Source organism: Falco rusticolus, chromosome 9, assembly GCF_015220075.1.
Source record: "Falco rusticolus isolate bFalRus1 chromosome 9, bFalRus1.pri, whole genome shotgun sequence".
Lineage (NCBI taxonomy): Eukaryota > Metazoa > Chordata > Aves > Falconiformes > Falconidae > Falco > Falco rusticolus.
The window spans coordinates 29,125,831-29,148,336 of NC_051195.1; the positions used below are offsets into that span (position 1 = coordinate 29,125,831).

General features: G+C 41.2%; 1 protein-coding gene across 5 annotated transcripts in view; it reads left to right on the forward strand.

Moving 5' to 3' along the window:
* Window positions 1-22,506, forward strand: part of ARMH3 (armadillo like helical domain containing 3) — a 128,719-nt gene that overhangs the window by 16,494 nt on the left and 89,719 nt on the right. For 4 of the 5 annotated variants that reach the window (XM_037400592.1, XM_037400591.1, XM_037400590.1 and 1 more), the window contains 11 exons: window positions 1,356-1,412; window positions 2,443-2,486; window positions 3,994-4,054; window positions 5,071-5,117; window positions 5,794-5,869; window positions 8,539-8,632; window positions 12,349-12,450; window positions 16,395-16,453; window positions 17,835-17,900; window positions 18,962-19,031; window positions 20,567-20,627. In XM_037400592.1, the coding sequence (XP_037256489.1) occupies window positions 1,356-1,412; window positions 2,443-2,486; window positions 3,994-4,054; window positions 5,071-5,117; window positions 5,794-5,869; window positions 8,539-8,632; window positions 12,349-12,450; window positions 16,395-16,453; window positions 17,835-17,900; window positions 18,962-19,031; window positions 20,567-20,627 (737 nt within the window). The remainder of the gene's footprint in view (window positions 1-1,355; window positions 1,413-2,442; window positions 2,487-3,993; window positions 4,055-5,070; window positions 5,118-5,793; window positions 5,870-8,538; window positions 8,633-12,348; window positions 12,451-16,394; window positions 16,454-17,834; window positions 17,901-18,961; window positions 19,032-20,566; window positions 20,628-22,506) is intronic. The other variant, XM_037400589.1, reaches the window with a different exon arrangement.

Here is a 22,506-nt window from a genome sequence, read left to right on the forward strand (position 1 = left end):
CACTTCTCCTCCCTTTCCATCACAGGACAGTGTGTATGACTAGGTCTCGGGGCAGCCTGGTGATGTTGGTCAGTATAGTATCTCCCAGTCATGAGTCACGGGTTAGACTCTTCTGTGCGTAAGCTGTGGAGAGTGTCTCCTTGTTGTATAAGGAGAGCAAGAGAATGACTGAAATTAGCAAAACTAAGATATATTTACAAGGATGGATTTTAATCTATATTTAATTATGAATGTGAAACTTGCTTTACTGACACCGATTAAATTTAATTTCTGAAGGGGAGCATGGTTGTACAGAGAGGACCGTATATTGTTACTCAGTAGAGGCCTCTACTTCAGCCTCAAGGAAATGTCTTTGTATGCTTTGCGCACAGATGGGTTCTGTGTCTCTTAGACAGCAGACAGGGTTGCGTGTGCTGGAGGCAGGCTGACAGACTGGCTGAGCTTTGGTCTGTTCTGATCAGTTTCTTTTCTGAACCGAAAAGAAAGCCTGATCCTCCCAAAGCACCAAGTAACTGTGAGAGTAGTGTTTTCTTGTAAGCCTTATTTTTAACTCGCTGTCAAGCTGCAGGCAAATCAGTCTGATAATGGTGTAACTTGTAGGGCTGCGTCTGATGCATGCTTTGTGTTTTATTCTTCCCAACCACTCTGGCTTTACTACATAGAGCCTTTTCTTCTCTGTCCTGGTTCCAAGTCCACTTTGTTAGTTTTGCACTGACATATACAAACCAGGAAAAACAAATGTACAGTGCTAATCTAAAAAGCTTCCTAAATTATTAGGACTTATTTTTATAGATGGAGCCTGTGTGCTTTGTTCAGGTAAGTTCAAGGAATTAGTTTTCCAGAGACTTGTAGCTCTCCATGTAAGCTGTTCGTGTTGAGTTCTAACCCAGCAGCAAATGAGTCTGTAACATTGTTGTGCCTTACTGGGTCCTCCTTTTAAGCAATCTTTGGGAGGTGTTGCAGAAGGGAGATAGCAGAACACTAATGCTCAGTTCCAGCTTCACTGCTTGTTGCTGCTGCATAACACCGTGTGTGTCACAGATAACAGGCTTGCAGGACAGCTGCTCCATTTTTCAGACTGACAGATGAGCTAGTGGAGGAGCAGGAACTCCCTCTCTCTAAAATCAGGAGGCTGCCTGGCTGAGCCAGTGAAGAGAAGGTGTCCCTGTCATAGTGATCTTAGTTATGCTGTGAATCCTGTTTCTTTGTGTGTATTCTGGTTTGTGGGACGGGAGAGAGAGTCTTCCCAGGTGGTTAGGTAAACCTGGAAGGATAATAGTGTAGTGGTTTTTTTCCCCCCAAAGACTGAACTTAAAACTAATTTTCTTTCTTCTTCCTCCCCCCACCCTGAGCAGTCAGTGAATCCCTACATTGTGAAGCTCTCCATCGTAGATGATGAGGCCACACTCAATGTGAGTATTTGATGTGATTCCTCTGCACTGCTGGGGATGCTTTCATGCGTGGTGTTAGCATAATGAATGCAATAGTGGTGTCTGGTGGAAAGAAGATCTAGGAACAGTGATGCTGTAAAGAACACCAGTACAGTGGGTTTCTGCCCTGACTGTGCTCTTGCAGTAAGTTAGGCAGCTCATGATCTGGGCAGTTGGATCACCAGTGAAATGGTGAGGGTGATTAAAAAGCTAGGTAATGAGGAGCATGCTAAAGTTGATCTATGATACATTTATGAACTATCTATATGCTATGTGTCATCATGTGCCAAAGAGGCACTAGGTAGCTTATGCCAAAGATCTCATTTCCGGTGCTGTGTCATCCAATTTTACCAGTCCACAAGTCAATTCTTGTAGCAGCTCAGTGGAAACTTGTACCCGAGTCAAGAGTCTGGCAGCATATTTTGAGTTGTAGCCACTGTCCAAGTTTTGTATCGAGGCCTAGGTAGAAAGTGGCAGCACACTATGAGCTGTGTAAGGTCTGGACTTAAATGCTGTTCTTTAGGCATGAAGTAAAAAGTGCCATGCCAATTAAAAGGCAAGAATGATTATTCTGAGTTAATTTAATTAGCTTGACACAAAGGATGATCAGTAGCTGTGGAATGGTGGAGGCTGTTTGCAAGAAGTGAAAAGTTTACTACTGTTCATGGCCTTTGTCTTGAACTTTTGGATGTCTGTTTTCTGACACAACAGTTCTTGCTACTTTATTGAGGCTTCTTGAGCAAGTAAGGTCTGTTTGGAGGTCCAAGGAGAGTAAATGTTCTCTGTTGAACTTAGTAATTAGGTATTTGACTTTAAATTTTTAGTGTCTTGATTTTTGGATGAAATTTTTGTTTTATCATAGCATATTTTAATAGATCGAACAGCTTCAGGGGAAATTCTTACCAGCATGTTAGGTGATCTTGGGGGGTGGGGGCAGCACTACTAGTGTGTTCAGTGTTGATTTCCTGCATTGAGATTTGTAATGTAAAGATTTTTTAACATTTCTTTTCAGGGAATGGGACTTGTAATTGCCCAGGCTTTATCGGAATATAACAGGTAAAACCTAATTGTCTCGTTTTTCTGTGCATGATAGTTGCTGTACATTTCCACACACTTTTCTTTTATGTTAAAGCACTTACCATGTAGCAGCCCTGATACACCTGGAGAGGCAGGGAATAGTCTTATGCTTAGAGATACTTCGGCTCAGTTGTTGCTGTCATTGCAAGTGTAAATGCATCCATGCCAGCTGGGCTGATGTGCTTCAGGAGAGATGTTGCTGTAGGGGAAGATAGCTATTGTATGTTTTTACTATTGTGGATTTTACCTTTGTATGAACCTTGTGGAAAATCTTAGGCCCAAGTGAAAAGATAAATGATTTGCTGAGTACTACTCTGTTAGAAAATGGATTTAACAGAAACATGATCTAAAACAAACAAATGTATCCAGGACTATCCACTTGCCAGATCAGAGACGATTAGGGGCTGTATGCTCTTGCAAATGGTGGAAAGTGTTAACCGCTTCTGAAGAGCGAGCCAGAAGGTCAGCTGTAGGGGTAGCATGTTCCCCTCTGCCTCATAAACAACAGCACAAAATGTGTAAGAAGAAAGTGCTTCAAAAAATCTGGAAAATTACAGCAATTTCACCTGAACAACCCAAGACTTCTGCACTGTAGGATTCTCAAAGTATCCAGAAAGATGTTTTAATTCCTTTGAAAGTCTGCTATTACAGATATGCAGGTGACTTGTGACATCAGCAAATCATGTAAATTTATTTAACAGATAAATTATTAGTCTAAAGCAGAAAATACCTCACTCACCCAACTTCATTCTGACAAAAGCTGTCTCAGACTGTCGTCAGTTCTGCTTAGCTCTTTCTTTTCCCTTTCCCCAAAATTGTAAATTGTGTTCTTTGCATGTTGCATTGTGTGTGATCAGATTCCTGTTTCAAAGACACAATAAATGGCCATTGTGAGCTTTGCTAGTTCATTTGAATGCCAAATGAGGCAATTTAGCTTAAATCTGAGGTATGTGAGTTACTCGTTGATTTCACTTGCTCCAGTTCCAGTCCCTTCACTTACTCCAGGGATGTGGGATCAAGCAGGATCAGGCCATGAACCATAATGATCCTCAAGGTTTTTGCTGGCGTAGGGTGATTGACACTGGTTTAGTCCATAGCAGATGATGACTGAAGTGAAACTGTTCTGTGCTTACTGACTGTGTGTATTCATGTGGTTCATTACTGTTTTGCCAGTGCAGTTCAAAATTTCCTAAGTCACTTGTCCCTTTCCTTTAGCATTAGCCCAGACTGGTTATATCCTCTGTAACAGCACAGGCACTGTCCAGTCTCATGGCTTTTAGCAAGCCCACTTCAACTCTACACAATTTACAAATATTTTAATACCCTTTGCATCTCTCTTTGTGAGTTCTTGGAAAGGGCTTGTGAATGCTGAAGCTTTCTCCATCCTATGTCCTTATCAGATAAGACTGTCTCACAGGGATTTAGGTAAAATAACCCTAGCCCAGTTTTTAACCCTGAAGCTTCATCCTTATTCCTTTTTGTTCAGGCAATACAAAGATAAGGAAGAGGAGCACCAGAGTGGTTTCTTTTCAGCTCTAACTAATATGGTAAGCAAGGAAGCAGTGTTTTTCTATTCTTAAAATAGGTGCCTTCATGGAAGCTCAGTAAGGAGGGTGTTTTCAAAAACTGTGAATTTGGGATGTTGGTTCTGGAGGAGGAGGAGGTGCATTGATCCAAGCCAAACCAAATACAGCTGAAATGACTGTATTCTGAGGAGTGTGTTATTGTCTGGCTGGGAAAGCTCTTTCAGAGGATGACATCTCTATTCTGGCGTTAATAATTGAAATTGTTTTCCTTCATATCCTTCCTTCTAGTTGACTTTATTTTAAAAATCACAGTTTCATGATGGACACTGATTTCAAACAGCTACTTGTTTTAAGAACAAGTTGCTGCTGTGCTGACGTAGCCTAAGACAGAGAAGCTGAATATTTTTGTGGCAAAGTCTAGTCTGTCACTGGCTTTTGAGATCGGTTTCCTTACTGTCTTGTTTCTCAGGCCTGGGTGCACTGTAGTTATGAAGCTTGGATTCTGTGGTGGACAGTGCCTGCATTTTCAGAGGGGTACCCTCCAAAGGCAATTGTGAATTTCTTCCTTGTAAAGAGTATCCACTGTGCCCCTTGTTCAGTCAGGCTTTGCTTTAAATTTAATTGTAGTCTGAGGTCTGACAGGAAGATTTCCTCTATGTAAGGATGGTTCGGTGTTCACAGCTGTCTGTCAGGAGAGACGTGGGTAAAACTGCTACCACTTTGTGACAAGCAGATTGGAAATCTCTGTCCTTTTACAGAATCACAGGCTAATCCAGTCTGGGATTCAAGATAGTGTCTTTTTCTTCCTTTGTGATCTGACAGGTGAAGTATTGGTCAGTGGCAGTGGTGCAGAATAAAATGTTTGTAGGTGGTCATCCTGTTTCCCATTTTTATTTTACTATATTAGGAAGAAGGTTGCAGCTGTGCCTTGGATGAGAACACCTCTCCCAAGGCACTTCTGATTGCGTTAAATCCACGTCTTTTCTCTCTAATAGCTTTCACTAATTCCTCCTATGCAATACTCTTTCTTTCCATAGGTGGGCAGCATGTTCATAGCAGATGCTGATGAGAAGATCTCAGTCCAGTAAGTGCACTGTTGCTAGTTACACAATGAATGGCAACTCACCACTGAGCGATATGATCTGCCCCATCATGGAGCTGTTCTAATGTAGCAAACAAAACTAGAGAGACAAGTTCTCTTGTAACTCAAATGGTACCGCACCCCTGCAAACAACAGATTCTCACTTAAGTGAGAAGAGTGCAGCAGGAGGAGCCACAGCTGAATTGCTTGTAATGAAGTGTATAAAACCCCTGTGGTTTTTATGAGGCATTTTTAACATGTAATAGGCATGTTGGAGGTGGCAGATGGGAAGTGATGATTCGTGCACTCTCATCCCCAGGAAAATGTTTTTCAAATTAAGGGTGAAAGTGATAAATACGAGGGTTTGTGGTATCTGTAGGAACCTCTGTCCATAAAAGAAAGGACTTTAAACGCAAAACGCTGTTTGAGCAATGAAGGGGACCTTCAGCTGGAAGGGCACAAAGTCTGTAGTTGAACTCTAAAAATAGCTACTTTTATGGATTGCTGAGGTACTGCTAATAACTGGAAGAACAACTGGATTGCAGAGGCGGAGTTTTATATAGTTGAAAAAAATTTTCTTGTTTCAAATGGGCCATGCTTCTGGAAAACTTTTCCCTTGGGGTTCTCATCTGCTGTTAGCCCTTAACTAGTTGTGCTTTTGTCTGTATCCTTTCCACAGAACGAATGAAGCAATCCTTCTGGCCCTCTATGAAGCTGTTCACTTAAACCGGAATTTCATCACAGTTCTGGCACAAGTGAGTTTGTGTGATGTTTGCCTATTTCTTTGTAGTAGATGTCTTCGAAATTAGGGAGTCAGGAATAGAATTGATGAAAAGATAAGTTTTCTTCCCTCTGGCCCCACCCACCCCCACCCCCTGCCCTGCTTGTCCTAGGTGTAGATGAGCATGAAAGATCAGAAACAGGCCAGGGCCTGGATTTATTTCAGGAAATGCTTTGTGCCTTGCCAGAAAATGAGTAAAGTTTTGAGGGCACAGCTATGTTGGAATGAGCCGTCTTTCCCATGGAATGGGAAGGGCCGCATGGAGTGCCTTCTGTGCCCTATTGATACTGCCTTTAGGGGAAGGATGGGAGTGAGTGAACTGGTAGGGGTAAGATTGCTATAGCTGTCAGAGCTATTCACGTTCTTGTTAAGTTAGGGTAGAGGGAAAGAGGCTGATCTGGCCCCAAAGTTGGATGAATTGTCCTGTCTGGGTGTGCACAGACTGCATGTTGTTCTCTATTGGTGTATCTTTTGCTTAGGGCCTAATCAATACATGACAACTGTTATTTCAAATACTTTTTTGTGTTCAAACTTCCTTGGTGACCCCAACCCCTTTTGCCTGGGAGACTCACCAGAGCATAGCACTTAACCTTGTGCTGTTTATGGTGAAGAAACAGCTATGGCAGCATTGTGAGAAGCAGTGGGCTGCTCCATACCTCTGATCACAAACCTCTGGATGCTTTTCTAAATACTGTGAGTTTGCAAAGGTGGTTATTGCTGGAGACAGAGGAGTCTGTCGATCTGGTGATTGTGCTGTGGCTGGCTGGAAGGATAGCCTGATGTGTTTAGGAAAACCCATCAGGTTTAGGCTCTTAATTTTGGTTTGTATGTATTGCTGGTAATCTGTGAGAAAAATGACATCAACAAAACAGTTGACACCTTTCCCCAGTTATTTTACATCCTCACAGTGCAGCCATCCGTCACAGGTTAGACACTTGGCATGATGGAGGAGACCTTTGGCAGCTGGTGACAGTAGTGGTGATGGAGGAGGTCTGACAGGCAAATCTGCTGCCTCTGAAGGAAGCTTCTGTTCCATGAGTTGTTAATTTGCTGAGGTTCACTGCCTTTCTTTTCCCGGGTTATTCATTCCTACCACTTGTGAGAGATTTCTGCTCTTTCAGTTCTGTGTAATACCAACTCAGGCCTTTCTGTGGTCAAGATATCACAGAGGGAAGGACAGGCCTGTGGCAGGGAAAAGAGCAGCTGGAGTAAAAGTTCTTAAAATAAAAATAAAAGGATAAACTAGTTATTTGTGAAAGTGGCTGCTTCAGTTATCGGTGTTTGGTGGGTTTCATTGAAAAAAAGGTCTGATATTCTTGGGTGGATTGTCTGTAATCCTTCATTTAAGAGAGGGCAAGGTAGCTCATGCTGCCCTTTGGAAAAAAAACCCTCTTAAAAAGCTGATGAATGCTCTTGTTTAAGTTGGTGTCCATTGCTAGGGACTGCATGAATGACTACCTGCTGCTCTGTGGGCACACAGGAAGAGCAGGGGCCTGAAGTGTTAAGGTTTTGGTATACTTACTAGCTTGTGGGTCCTCGGTTTGTGCTGCTAGGTGGCACTATTATCTCTCAGCTGATGGTTAGTGTTTGGGGAAAAGAAAGGTAAACACCATGGCAAAATCTACAGAAGCAAACCTGTTTTATGTAAGATTTTCAATGGAAAATTGTATTTTAAAGTTTAAGTCAGTACCTGTAATGACTTAAAATTGTCTTTGAATTGTAGTTATGTGTGTCTCTGCTTCCCATAAAATACATGTATTTATAGTTGCTCATTAAATGAGAATCAAAGACAATGTGAAGGATATCCACTTGTGAAAAAAATCTACAGAAATAATGTCAAATCAGCAGTTCTGTATCCCTTTCTTTTATTTTGAAATTGTGATGATATATTAAGGCGGATGAATAGTTGATGTAAAATTTGTCCTATGAAATGGACACTTTGCTTGGCAGCCAGACTTAAAATAGCAAGGCAGATTGCCTACGGTCTCATCAGTGTGGATAGATCCGGAAGCTTACAAAGAGTGGAGTCAAAGCAGTAATTAGGCAGGCAACTATTAGCAAAGATGAAATGGGCAGAGTAACCGACTGATGGAAGCTGAGAAGATCGATAATGATAGTGTTATTTATGTTATGTACTCTTTCCTGCAGTGCCTGGGTTTTATAGTGAGGCAGGGAAGTAATAAATTGCCATCATCTTTGAATATGAACAGGTGGAGGGCAGGAGTGAGGAGAATTTGCTTTTAGAAAGAGAAATAAAAGGATCTTGGAGGAAGACTTCAAATGCCCACCTGTGGGTTGTTTTGGGGGGAATTGAAAGCTGTGAACAGTGTGGTCTTCTGCATGCCTTTTTCCATTCTGCACTGGGGAAGGGCATGCTACCTGTCAGCTGGGGACAACCACCAGTTTGTGATGTGTTTTTATGTTTTGTGGCGTAAAGAAATTGATGTACGTTTTAACTGTTAGACACCCAAGGTCAGGAAGCATAGCTTTGCTTTTTGGAGGAGGGTTTGAAGTTTCTTGAGACTTCATTAGTCATGTCTATTGTGCAAGAGCATAGAACAGTACAAGTAGCGATCTGTATGGCTGGTGCCTAGGGAAGGTGTTGTTGACCTGTGTGTGTCTGGGCATTTGTGTTTTCCTTAGAGCCATCCTGAAATGGGGCTGATGACAACACCCACAAGTCCAATTCCAACGACACCTGTCACTCCACTTGGAACCACCCCACCTTCTTCAGATGGTAAGAAATGTAATGATCTCCTGGTGGAAAAGCAATTAAAAACTGTAAAATAACTAGCAAAGCATTTTCTCAAGATGGCAACTAATGAAGTCTGTCTGGAGCAGATGTAACCTGGTGGTCTCTTCCTGGAGCGACTTGCCTTACTGAACATGAGCAAGATTCTGTTGCCTTGAATTTATTTATGTTTTGCCTTGTATGTTGCTCAGTGAAATTATGCTGATATTCCTTCTGAAAACAGTACTGTCCCAGTATCTGCATGAAGATATACCCAGCCCGTTAGTTATTCCATGCAGGCTTTTACTTAAGAATATTTCTAGTGTCAAGTTCTTTGCACAGGATTTTTTGTCATCGAAACAGATCAACAGAGAATCACAGTGGATTTCTGCTTGTCATTAATGCACTTGTCCCTAGCTTTGAATTAATTGGGATTGGAATCCATTCTGGGTGTGGAAGTATTTCCTCCCTCTTGTTGCCTTTTCTCTGATAGGCTTTGTAAAATGACTGCTTGCCCTGAGATAGATCTTCTAAATTACGTGTCCATGTAAATATGCTTTGAAATCACCTAAAATAAAACCCTTTTCATTTAAGGTATGGATAGATATAGCTTAGTTTAAGAGAAGAAATCAAATGGCTGTTGTGTATTTTTATGGCATCCTCTAGATCTGAAGGAAGTGCTTAATGAAGGAACAGCGTCATTTTGAATAGAGCACAGTTTGGAAATGTTTTTGGGGAAAAGCAGCCTGGGTTACTCAGTTATATCAGCTATTCAGGTCCTTTGATATCCTAGTTAAGGATGATCCTTCTTGCGGATGAATTCTATCTGGTTACCATGGATATCAGAAGCTTCAGTTAAAAAGCCCCCTATGTCTCAAGTCTCCCTGTGCATATAACATAAAATGTAGAGGGATGGGCATTTTGTGGGCTTCTGTTCAGTGTGTTTGTTGCAAATGTATCCACCCACACACCATATTATACAACTGACAGAATTTATGCTTACCTACATCTACAGCTTGCTTACACTCTCTTGTATTAATTTACCAAAAAAACAAAAGCAAAACAAAAACTCCATCCTGCTTTCAGCAGAGGCAGTGATCTTGTAAAGCTTGAGACTTCTGGCTGCTTGTAAGGTTACTAATTTTAAGAAGAGGAGCTGATCTTAATGTGCAGCAATTACATCGGGAAACATCCTTTATTTCTATTTGCTGTCACCTTGCTGATCCTTACTCTCAGTGATAATTTTTTTTTTTTTTGAGGACCATGGCTTGGTTTAGTTGGTGGTGCTTTAGTATTGCTGTTATTTTAAAGGTATGTCAGAATTTTCCTCATTTTCTAAGGTCTTGCAACTTGGCTGTAAAATTTGCCTATGACTGAAAGTTAGCAAGAGGCATTTTCACTTTGTAATGAAAAGATTGCTTTCTTTTTCCTGCATTTAAAAAAAATAGTGTAGTTGAGCTGTTTTCAAGTTACAGTAACATGTAGAAATCCATCTAGGGTTTCAGGCACTTTTTTTTTTAATGCTGACTGGGATTAAAAATGGGTTCATATTCTGGTTTGAAGTTTCTCTGGCTGTTAGCCTGTAGTGTGAATTAACATCTTTTTAAAGTTTAAAATGTCTGTTAAAAAAATCGGGATCTGTAGCATGAACCAGGATAAGCAGTGATGTGTACTTTACAGTGATTTTTTTTTTTTTAAATTAGACTTTTGCTAGAAACTGTTGATCCATAATATGCAAATCAAGTGTGCCTGTCACCATAGTTATCTAAATGTCAGTTTGCTTACTGTTGTTAAATATTCATTCACTGCATTCATTGTAACAGCTCCAGAAGGACTCACTGGGGATATAAATACATTTTTCAGACTTTTAGCGAAGTCTTTGAGCTATTCATAATATTGGGGGTGAAATAGCTTGCAGTGTCATTGCATAGACTTTGCCAACAGACTGGGCATGTTAACAATGTGTCAGGAGCCCCAGAGCTTCAAGATTGAATGGACTAAAACAGCTCACACTTGGGGATGTGCAGCCTTTAGAAGCTAAAAGCCCCATTATGATTTCTTTGATGTGATTCGAACAGCGAGGTTACATTGATCTATTTGGCCTGTTGTTTCCAAGGGCTACAATTTTATATTCAAGGTGATTGTATAATCCTGAGCTCTGTGAGAACCTCTGCTGTGCTCTGGGCCTCTCAGTGCTCAGTTTAAAGAATCCTGTGTCTTCCTGTTGGTTTGTCTCCTTCATCCTTCTGTGCCTGTGCTTGCCCCAGTTCCAGGGGTAAGTAAGCGTTACTTGCCTCATTACAGGGGTATGATAGGTAAGGCTTGGATTATGAAAGGCATTGTTTATTAAAGCAGACTTCTCTCTGAGACAAAATACAGCTGCATGCAGGATCAAATTGCTTCCCCTCAGAGCCCCAAACCCCATAAACCTAGCCATCCAAAAATCAGATGTGAGGAATTCCTCACTTCTTGCAAGATCCGATCTCATCATAAATATCTTTTTCTTTCTGCAAGAGTGAGAAAAGCGTTGAGCATTCCTGAGGATACATGGAAAAGCGATAATACAGTTCTTAAGGTGTTTGTCCTAGTGGTCTGCAGATCCGTTTCCAGTCCAAAGGGAGCCCTATCTTAGCCTATCTTTACAGCTTGAGAAGAGAGGGTACCTTCTGGCAGTCATAATTCAAGCCACCTATGACCTCCTGCACATGAAAACCTGTGAGTTTGAGCTCCTAGGCAGCCAGAACAGTGGTGTTATTGTCACGTCAGAACAGGCACGTAGAGCTGGAAAAGATGCCATTGACTCCTGGAATCTAGTGCCTTGCGCTTGCTGGCATGTCATCATAGAATCCTTTAGATTTATCAGACTCTGACTTAATTTGTTAAATTTGTTTCCCAATAATTCCTGTTGGGAGGCAGTTTCAGCATCTTGTTCTTTGGTTACAAATCTTCAGCTTTCCAATTTGCATTCCTGGTCAGTTTATACCCATTTCTCATGATCCTAACCTTTACTTTGGAACACAGATAGCTCTTTCATACATTTTCATACATTGGGTTACACACCTGTGTATTTTGCTATCTCATAAGAGGGACATTCTGTTCCTCTGATCAACGTACTAACCTTTCTCTAAACTTGTTCAAGTATGAGTTTACCCTCTTTGAACATGGGATCAGCGTAATAATGCACAGTGCTCGAGACAAGGTCCCACCAGCACCTTGTGCAGGGCATTACTGTGTACATGTCTCTGCTGAAAGTGTATCTGTGCATTTCTAGATATGTTGTAGGACCACACTTTTCAGTGCTTTGTGTTGGTAGCTGGTCATCTTGTGATCTGATAGTGTACCATAGTATCACAGTGTTTTGCTTGCAGCTGAGTTTTCAGTTTGCCATGGAAGTAAATGAGCTTCCTAGGTTGGGAATGTTCATGAGTGCTAAACCAGCAGGCTGATCTCCCCAGGGGAGGGGGGGTGGGGGGCAGGACAAAAAAGAGTATCACTTCACCAGGTACCACAACCTGTACTTAGAGCAGGAGAAATGGTCTCTGAGGGAGTAGTACCAGTCTTCGAAACAAAATCTTTGCTGGGTGGTCATGGAAGAGGAGGAGTCGGGTGACCCTGCAAATAGCTGATCCAATCCCAGATCGGTGAGCCTGTGACTTGGCTCTCTGTATAGTTATCTCTTGTATTTGTGGAGGGTAAACAGTGTCTTATCTGCTTTGTTCCAGTTATAAGCTCTGCAGAGCTGCCTTTGGATGCTGATGTGCAAACTAGCAACTTGCTGATAACCTTCTTGAAGTACAGCTCGATTGTGATGCAGGACACAAAAGGTAAATAAATTCTGTTGATGCAGCTGTGGATGCAGCAAGCAGTGCTTCTTGAAGTCAGGAGGATGTAAGAGTATGTCTAGTGACTCCAGAAATAGCAGTTAAGTGGAGTCCCTTTAGAGGACTGAAGATTCCACCTTTTGAGAAAACGAAATTATTTCTTATTGCAAGATAAGAGTTATGAGACTAGGAGAGACCTAATGCTGCAGGAGAGAAGTCAAATATGGAAAGAATGTAATAATAATAACAACCTCTAATAAACCAAGCCTGTCCCTGTGCAGGAGGTGTGAACATATCTGATTCCCAGCTCTCTGTCAGAGAGGGGCAGTCATGTACAGAGAACTATTTTTTTTTTAAGAACATTTAGAAGCTGACACAGGAGGCAAAGCTCAGCCTTAGGAGGAAATATTTCCTTTGTCCTTTGGTACTTGCTGGTTTAACAGGCAGCTCTTTAATTATAAAGAGGACAGCAGTAACTTAACGCTGCACTGGCAGTAATTTGCCTGAGAAGATACATTTCCATATTGTGCTTTTTGATTCTCCTGATAGTTTTGTGAGGGTTAATTTCAGCTTGCTGGAGTTGAAGTATTGTTTCATCTCCTGCTCAAGATACCCAAGAGTACTGTTTTGCCCGGTGGCTCTATGGGCAGGACCACAGTGTGAACGTTAACAAGTGATCTTTGTATCACATTTCAGCCTATTACTGACTTCTGCTGATAAGTTAAATGTAACAACTGAACAAAAATAGGAAGATAGCTGCAGAGCTATGATACATCAAGTACTGAACTTCATGATTGCTTGGCACTGGATAAAAAGCCAGGCATGAGAGTTTCCTTGCACCTGCTAGTTTGCAGTAAAATTGTACCTGGCTGTCCTGTTCTGTATGCAGGCTGGTTGAGAAAGAAGCGAGTAATTGAAACTAGGACCGAAAGGAACTTCATGAAAATATCTAGCACACCCCTCAAAACCAAGGCAGAATTAGGTTTACCTGTATCTTTTCTCAGAGGTGTAATTATGAAGACACTCTGATGGTGGAGCATAATTTTTAGACTATCCATTCCAGTGTTTTAGCTACCCTTATTGTGAGAGAGCTTCATGTGATTCCTAAATTCTTTGCTGTGATTTAAATTAATTACTAGTTATCTTTTTCCAAAATAGATATTGAGAATGGTTTATTTCTTTTTTTGTGTCAGCCCTTACATTTTTGAAGACTGCTTTCATGTTTCCTCTTGTCTTTAAGCTAAACCATGTCAATCCTTTGTTCAGTCACTTCTTTACAGATTGCACACATGAGCAAGGCTTACCAGCTCTCTAATCATTCTCACTTGCTTGTCTCAGGGTCTCTCTTGCTGATTCAGGTCTCTGATAGAACAATTTTATGTTTTTCAATCTAACTTCTGCACTTCTTAGCCTCAGGAACTGCCAAACTGGTTTAGTTTCAGATGGAGTGAAATCTGATAGAGGGGATTCCTTACTAAACAAGCCAGCAAGAGATGAGATGATTCTGGTATGCCACAGGAGTTGATGCTTCTTTTTTTACTTTGGTTCTAGTTTGTATAACATTTGAAATCTGTGTAGCTGATAGATTTAATCTCCTTGCTGCCATGGTAGTAGGGTAGCAATGAGCTTCACTGACTGATCATTGAAAAAAGGTGTACCTTCCAAACCAGTGCTTATTAATTCTTGTGGCTGTATTCCTGTCCTTATGTTTTGATGCTGGATGGGGCCCTGCCTAACTTTTTTTTTTTTTTAATGTAAGACCAAGCATGGAACAGGCTGCCCAGGGAAGTAGTTGAGTCACCATCCCTGAAGGTGTTTAAAAGACATGTAGATGTGGCACTTAAGGACATGTTTTAGTGGTGGGTTTGGCAATGCTAGGCTAACAGTTGGACTCCATGATCTTAAAGGTCTTTTCCAACCTAAACAATTCTATGATTCAATGATTCTGTGGCACCCATGTAGCAACAAGAGAAGAATGAACAATTATTCCATGTGTCTTGAGACGGGTGGTAGCAGTTAGAGGGGAGACTGGTTTATTCCTCATCCAGGACTGGACAGTTGTTTTGGTCTTGTCCTGGAAGGCATAATTTAATAGATTGCATTTACTAGATCCTCCTCTTATTTTCTGTCTTGTGTCAGTCAGAGGCAGCTGCCATGGGAGAAGGAAAAATTCTGCATCGTTTTTTCCTATCCATAAAATAGTTTGTACTGATACAACTCCCTGTAGGAAGTGGGGAGGCAGTCTGCTGTGTTCCTTTCAGTGAAGGACGCTGTGGAAAGTATGCAGTGTCTGTGCAGGTAGCTGCCTGCACAGCTGCCCCGTAACTGCTGAAAATGGCATATTCACAACACATTGGCTGAAGGCAGAGTACTTGATGTGACACAGGAGCCTTTACAGCATGATCCTTATAGAGGGAAGTGGTAGCAGCACCTACAAAAACATACAGGGAGGCCTTACAATAGGAAAATAACAAGGCTCTAGCGTATCTGAGTTCTTTGAGGCTGTTTTTTCTGCTTTGCTGGAGTGGAAAACTTTTCACTTAAACATTTTAGCTGAGGTAAGGAGACACGGGAGAGACTTAACTCTCCCATTCTGAAATTCTTCTTCATCTTACTTATTGCAGCAAGATGAAATCAGCACACTTCAGGGCACACTTGTTAGTAAATATCTGTCCCTCAGCAGCATAAGAAAGAAAACAGAAGCATCAAACTAGACAGAACAGCTAGCTAAGCCCATTCTATCTATTTTTATAGATTACCATATCACACCAACGAGCAAACTGTTTGTAAAAGTGACCTGCAAAAATTCAGGGAGCTTGGCAGATGCTGTCATGTGATTTATATGAAAGTGGTCTGACTTTCAGTTTCCCTCTTCAAGTCTGACACTAAGGCAGATGTCTGGGATGGCATGTTTAGTAGTTTTATGCTTCAGAGAAGCTGTTGGAGGTCTCAGGAATGTGTAGTTTTAAGCTTCCTCAGAATTTAGTTATAAGTATATTGTTGTGGTTGGTTTGGTTGGTTTTGTGGTTTTGGGGTGTGTGTGGTGTGAGTGGTTTGGTTCGTAGAACAAAGATTTGTAAATGGGCTTGATTAGACAGTGCCTTGAACAACCTGATCTTAGCTGGCCCTGCTTTGAGCAAGGATTGGACCAGAGGTTTCTTCCATCCTAAGTTACTTTATGGCTGTATCTTGTTTTTTTTGGTATTTCAAGATTAAAATTGTGAGGGGAGAGTTTTAAATAATGGAAATAAAAATTACATTCTTCTGCCTTAGTCGTTCTCTATTTGTGAGTCTTTCAGCCCTCCAATGGTCATTCAGGGCAAAAGTTCTGAAACTTGTTATTCAAGCAGCATGATCAGGGTGGAACTCCTTTGGCTTAAAATGCTAAGTCGTTGCAGACTTCCTTCTTTTGTGATTTTTTGCACAGAGCGAAGTAGGTCGTGTCTCTCAGTACTGGGGTTAAAACTCAGGACTCTGGGCATAACTTCAGGAGTCATTCTGCTATACCATGCTATACCTCTGCCAAAGCTTTGTGGCTTGTTTCATAACCTACAGCAAAGGTGATCTTTTTCTTTCCATCTTGTCTAAAAGAAGTAACAGTGCATCTCTGCTGTGACAGAAAGATGGGGACTAATCCCAGTGTTTAGAATATCTGTGGGAGTAAAACTGAATGAGACAGAAGCCCCACTGATAGGTACAGTGCTGTTGGAGGTTCAAATCAGAAACTTTGCTGTTGGTGCAGACTGGTGACAAATTGGTGGGATTTAATGGTCAGGCTGGAAGGTGAGTGCTTAATAGGAGTAGTTAGACCACTAGCTGTCATGGAGGAAGTAGGAGTATGAAGAATCTCTGAGGCTAGGCTCTTCTCTTGCTGCGACAGCTATCTCGCTCTTTAGCATTGCTCGGCTTGTGTGGCTCATGGAGGACTTGTTTTTTCTTCTTTGCAGATGAGCACCGGCTACACAGTGGCAAGCTGTGTCTGATTATCCTGACATGCATAGCAGAGGTAGGTTTCTTGTGTGAAACTGTTGAGCAGATGGTGTGTTACAGGGCTCTATCTGTATGCACATCCCCTGCCTCCTGTTGAGCAGGAGCTGAAGATCTGCAGTGGTACTGAGTAGTGAGGACCTCAGGCACTTAACGTTTTGCTAATAAACATGATGCAGTACTGTTTAAAATTAACTTGAAACTTGGATCACCTTATTTGGGTTAGACCGCTTCCAGGGATGAAGAGAGAAAAGTGAACCTAAGCCTTTTCTGTCTTAGCTGTTGATTGACCTTGTGATGTGGCTTTTAGATAAGTAATATGCTAATGGCTTTCGTCTCTGTGCTGTTCATGGTAAACATGGGCAATGCCATATGCCTTCTGCCCAAGGAGAATAGTCTCTGAAAGAAAGCTGTGTGATTATAGGTACCTACAAGTAAGACAACTAGTAAATCTAGTAGTAGGGAGAGAAAGCAGTATCAGAGCTATGGCAGCAGTCCTGGCTGATTGTGGTCCCGTCTCCTGTGAATTATGTACTAATGGCTTGACTGATGCCCTGAATGGTGACTGAGTTTGTGTGGTATTTGCTTTTTGCTTGCTTGCAAGTAAAGGCCTTCCATTCTTAACAAAGAATAAAAAGCAGTGAGGCTGATAGCCAGCGTAAGGATTCTGAAATAATGTTTCTTCAGGGTGCAGCCTGAAAGCTAATCACGTGCATTTCGAATACTTATAATTAAATGGTTTTGGCACTTGAATTCTTCAGGTGGATGCATAGATAATACAAGATAAGATATTCTGTTTCTACGTAGCAAGGGCACATTTTGGTTCTGGTATTAAAGAGCAGGTATATTTATTACCAGCCTGGCTGTGTATTATCTGGAGGAATCACTTTGATTTAGAGCTGGTCTTGGAATGAGCTTTGTCTGAGGGGTGGGACAGCTGATAAACCTACCTGCTAATACTGCAGTGACTTCTGGTATGGTGGGTCCATCAAAATGCCTTATATATATCTATATATTATATCCATAGATATAAACCTTTGTCCACATGGTCACAGGAACTTGTGTGCTGGAGAACCACCTCATTTGTTACACAGTGCTTGTTAAACCCTTGACGCCATGGTGTATGCAGTCCAGAATTTGGATGGGCAAGGGAGGAGAATGGAAAATAAATTGCTAACAAAACAAGCAGTAGTGCAGTCTTTAAGTGGAATTTGGATCAGGATTTGTGTGGCTGGAGACACGGATGGGTACAAAGAGGAGGTGAAAGGTAGCTTTCTAACCTTATAGCTGTATGTTGGGAGTTTTACATGAAACATATGTGATGTGAGGAGCAGGTGGAAGGCATTGGGCACTTGGTTGGCTGTTCATGTTCTCCTCCCTTTTCTTGCCCTTTTCAATAGGATCAGTATGCAAATGCTTTTCTCCATGATGATAACATGAATTTTCGAGTAAACCTACACAGGATGGTGAGTCTTTTCCTCCAGATGGTCTGTTTTTTCTCATTGGGATGAGAATACAGAGGCTTTGAAAACCTGTATGTTGAAAACTGTGTCACAGGCATCTAAGCTAGATTGCCAGGGCATGTGGAAATACTGTGAGAAGTGCAGTAGCTGGGGAATGATTTTGAAATTGCTCTCGGAATGTCTCACTCTTGTAAAGAACAAAGAGCTGGTTGCCCTGTCAGTGAATGCAGAGGCCTGTGTAGCTGGGGAGGAGCTGCGTATTATGAGGTCTCTGAGGAAGTTGGTGGCAGAGAGAACGTTCTGCCTTAATCTTCAGCAAACGTTAGCCCTCATGTGATATATTAATAGCCAGCTGGAGTTACACAAATGTTCTAATTTGGCTTCCTGGGTGGGGTGATTCACCTTAAAGGAGGAAAGTATTTTTTCTGGAGCTTTTTCCTATAGGTATCTGGCTTGTGAAGCTCTGTAGTTAAAAGTAACTGGAATGGTTATCCTGTGTTTGTGATATTGGCAAGTTCTACCTCTTCTGACAGTGAAGCAGCACTTTAAAGTGTCACTAGTCAAGGACAGAAACAAACATCTTTATAGTGAGCATACTGCAAGGATGCTAGTCATTCCCGCTTAACAAAAAACTTGCCATTCAATTAGCGTTTTCGGTCTGTTACAGTAAAGACTGAAGCCATTTAATACTGCACATGCTGTTAAGAATGCAGATTAGACTTCTGGGTCAGAAGCAAAACAGTATGTTAACCAAGGGGGAGGAATTGCTGTGTGATTTTTATATACACACACACACTTCTTTTTTCCCTTCCCCCACTCCTGATATAACATTGCCTTCCAGTGACACAGCTAGAGAAAGAAACCCCTGGTATTCAGGATGCTAAAAAGCAGGCATAATTTTGCTTCAGCCACAGCCTTTAGGATTAATATAGGTGAGACAGCAGTTGGAGAAAAAGACAAAGGGAAGCCTGTGCTGATGGTACTATTTGCATGAAAAATAAAGTAGAACACAGAATGTCACTTCAGGCTTCTGCTGACTTCTTTTCATCTTTGTGTGTTTGAAGCCAATGAGACATAGGAAGAAAGCAGCAGACAAGAACCTGCCCTGTCGCCCACTGGTGTGTGCAGTGCTTGGTGAGTATCCTTAAAGTATGTCTGTGTTCATGGTTCCCAAAAGCATCTTTCATTCTGCAATAGAAATACGAGATTTCTGGATTAAGGGTAGTGGTGGATGAACTCAAAAGGAGAGCTGTTATGTAGTAAAGATATTTCTAGACTGTCCATCTCTATACATGGCTGCCTTGCAGAGAAACAAAATCCAAGATTTGCTGCTATGTAGCAAGAAATTTTATATAAATTCATAGTAAGTTTTGCAGAAGCCTGTTGGCCCTTTTATCCTTAACTAGTAACAGTAGGGAGGGCAGTTGATTAATAAATTCAGTGTATAGGTGAGCATGGTAACAGTCACAAGTACTTAGTAGGTGATATGATGAGGGCAAATATATGGAAAAGACTTGTTTGTGAAAATGTTTGCTAGACATTTAGTCTTTTCTGAGGAAGAAAACAGTGGGAATGTCAGTAGCTAGGATTGGTTTTGCCTGTGGATATGGAGACACAATTTAAAGCTTTTTATGGAGTGCTGATTAAATTGTGACATTCATTGCTGTGGAGGTCAAAAGCATGAATGGGTTCAGGAGTGGACGGAGCCTGGATCCCTGGGTGACCTTAAGCCTGATGATACAGAAGTAGTCTCAGTGCAGCATTTTCAAACAGGTGATTGTTGAAACTAAGACACAACAGCTGCATGTATAATCTTTCTAGACTTGCCAGCTTTCATGCACTCTTTCCCTAGACGTCTTAGTCACTATTGAGTCATATTGCTGGGCTATTAGCGCCCTAGGAAGTTACATCTCACACTTGTTACCGTTGGCATGAGTTAAGCATTTTATGTTGAAGTGGTGTTGGGCAGAGAACATGCACACATTCAGTTAGCATTTATTAGCTGAACCTAATAGGAGTTCTTTAGTGACTTATCTCTTTCAATTGTATTCCTATACTCTTTGCCTCTTATCCTCACACTGGGAGCCCTTAAATATTAGAGACAGTCACCTTTTATTTTTTTCTCCTGCTTGTCTGAATGAGTCTTAAGCAGAAGCTTAGCCCATGTTGAGATCAAACTAGCTTTTCTTGCTTCAGAATTTATTTTAGGGAAAAACAGGTGTTCTCTACAATGTCTTCTCTTTAAGTAAACATCTGGGTTGTGCTTTGTTTCTGGCAAGAATGATTTTCTAAGATATGCTTCTCAATAGAATTTTCCATTAGTGACAAGGCTTGAAATACAAGAGCATCAGAATTCATGGTGTATTCTTTATTTGACTAATAGTGGGGGAAAGCATACAGGGAGGCCGTGCTTCAAAGCAAATTATATTACGTGCCCTCAGTTTCCAGTAGTCTTTTGTTGTTTTTTAGTTTGGGTTTGGTGGTTTTTTTTTAATTTCAGAAGATGTCTAATGTTCTTTCAAACAAACAAACTAAAGGTTTTCTCATCTAAGCAGGCCTATTGTCTGGTAGAGGTAGGTAGGTGGGGTAGTTTGACTTCCTTATTGTTGTCTACTAGAAGCTAACTGTAGCTAGCTCAATACTTACTTTACCATTTTCTTTTCTGTCAGATTTGATGGTGGAATTCATTGTAACACACATGATGAAAGAATTTCCTATGGATCTCTATGTGTAAGTGTCTGTGGGGTGACTCATTGTGATTTCATTTGAAGTTTTAATTTGGGTGGAATTCTAGTCATAGAGCAATCTTCTGGCTGAAATAACACTTTGTGGCTGGTGGTGAGCAGGGTGGCTTTTCATGAACTCTTCCAGCAACTTTTTCTACCTTCAAAAATACTCTGTGTGCCAGAAAATTGAAAGTGAAATGAATTTCCACCTTTCAGACCAATTTCCTAATCTACTTGATCAAACACAAAGAGCTTTTCAGTCTGAAAGAAGTTTCATAATACAGTCATTGCAAGAATCCCCACTTCCCAGAAGATGAATCTCTGTCTAGAAACTGAAAAGACTGTTTTGAAAAAACCAAGGATGACTGACGTGAGGCCTGGAAGGCAATGTGAAGAGTGGGAGAGAGGCTTAAGCCTGAAATAGCCTGCTAAGCAGCAAGGGGTAAAACTTAGCAATGGGGAAAAGGAAAGAAGAGGATAGGGCTACACATGAGCACTCCATGTGTCCTGTGAGGCCCCTAGAATGCTTTGTTCTGCTTTAGCCTAGAGGGCAGAAATAGGATTTAGGCAGATCATTGGCTTTGCTCTGACTGTTTGTACAGTACTGAATTTCCCCAAGGCCTGAACAGCACTATATTCTGTAGAAGAGATAAAGATACATAGGCTGTTTTCCCTTAAGGTAACTTTTCAGCGTGTTCTGATTTTGCCCAAATAACCCTGCAACTTTGGTGCCTTTGCAAGGGTTGTACAGCTCAATTACGAGTTTGAGAGAAATGTATTTTTAGTGACAATTACAAAATTAGTTGTAGATGGGTGTACTGCATTGGAATTTCAAAGAAAGGTGTGAAATGCTTGGGCTCAGAAGTAAGGTCATGTTTGAAAACCCCATGAGAGTAAAAATAATGATAGCAACCATCAGTGGACATCTATATCCATTCATTTTGGCATGTTTGTGCAGTCCTTTCACTACACTCCTGTCTGAAACCATCCCATAGCAGACATAGTTATTGCAGACAAAGTGGGTGTTCTGAATGCACAATAGTGTCATACTTCTCTGCAGTACATTTAAAAGGTGACGATATGAAGCGGCTCAAGGGAGAGCATATTAATATTTAAAAGAGAAATCCAGGTAGCTTTCACCAAGGGTGTTTTTTGTTCATTATGTGTATTATGAATCCTCAGCACAAAACCAGACACACCACTAGGGTGAATGACTTCACAACTAAATCAGTGTGGTTTGGGAGTCTGTAGGCTGGTAGTTAGTGCTCTGGCTGTCTAGGCAGGAGTACTAGAACTCGTATACCACTCCTCATCCCTTTTCTTCCATGCCTTGATTTCACCCCAAAAGCTCTGTGCTGCTGTATACACCCACAAGGTTTCAATGCTGAGATCTTTTAGCAGAGTATTTTGCATTAACAGCTATAGCAGTTACAAAGAAATGTTTTGGCCATTGCCACGTTATTTCTGGTCAGTGCCTTCAAGTAGTTGTGGGGTGGGTTTTTTTTTGCACAGGCCAATTTTAGTCTTACAGCCAAGCAAAAATGTAGGTGGAAAGGTATCAAGCATTGTCTGGTACCAGTAACATCAGAAACAGCACGTTTCTCCCTAGAACGATTACTGTTCCTGATCTGAAGGCAGCTGTCTGTATCCTAGCTGGTTTGTTTCCTTTTCTTTGTTGAATTTATGAGAATCCAATTTGAAATACAGCACTTAATGTGATGCTCAGCTATTGTAAATGTTTTAACCTTTATTCGTCTTAAGTTAGTTTCAATCCTTACCTTATCGTGGTATTTTTGGGATCATCTAAGGGTCTGAAAAGAATAATGTGTACCTTCTGTATGTTATTTCTTATGGCTTTTTAAAGCTTTATCTTGAAGTCTTCA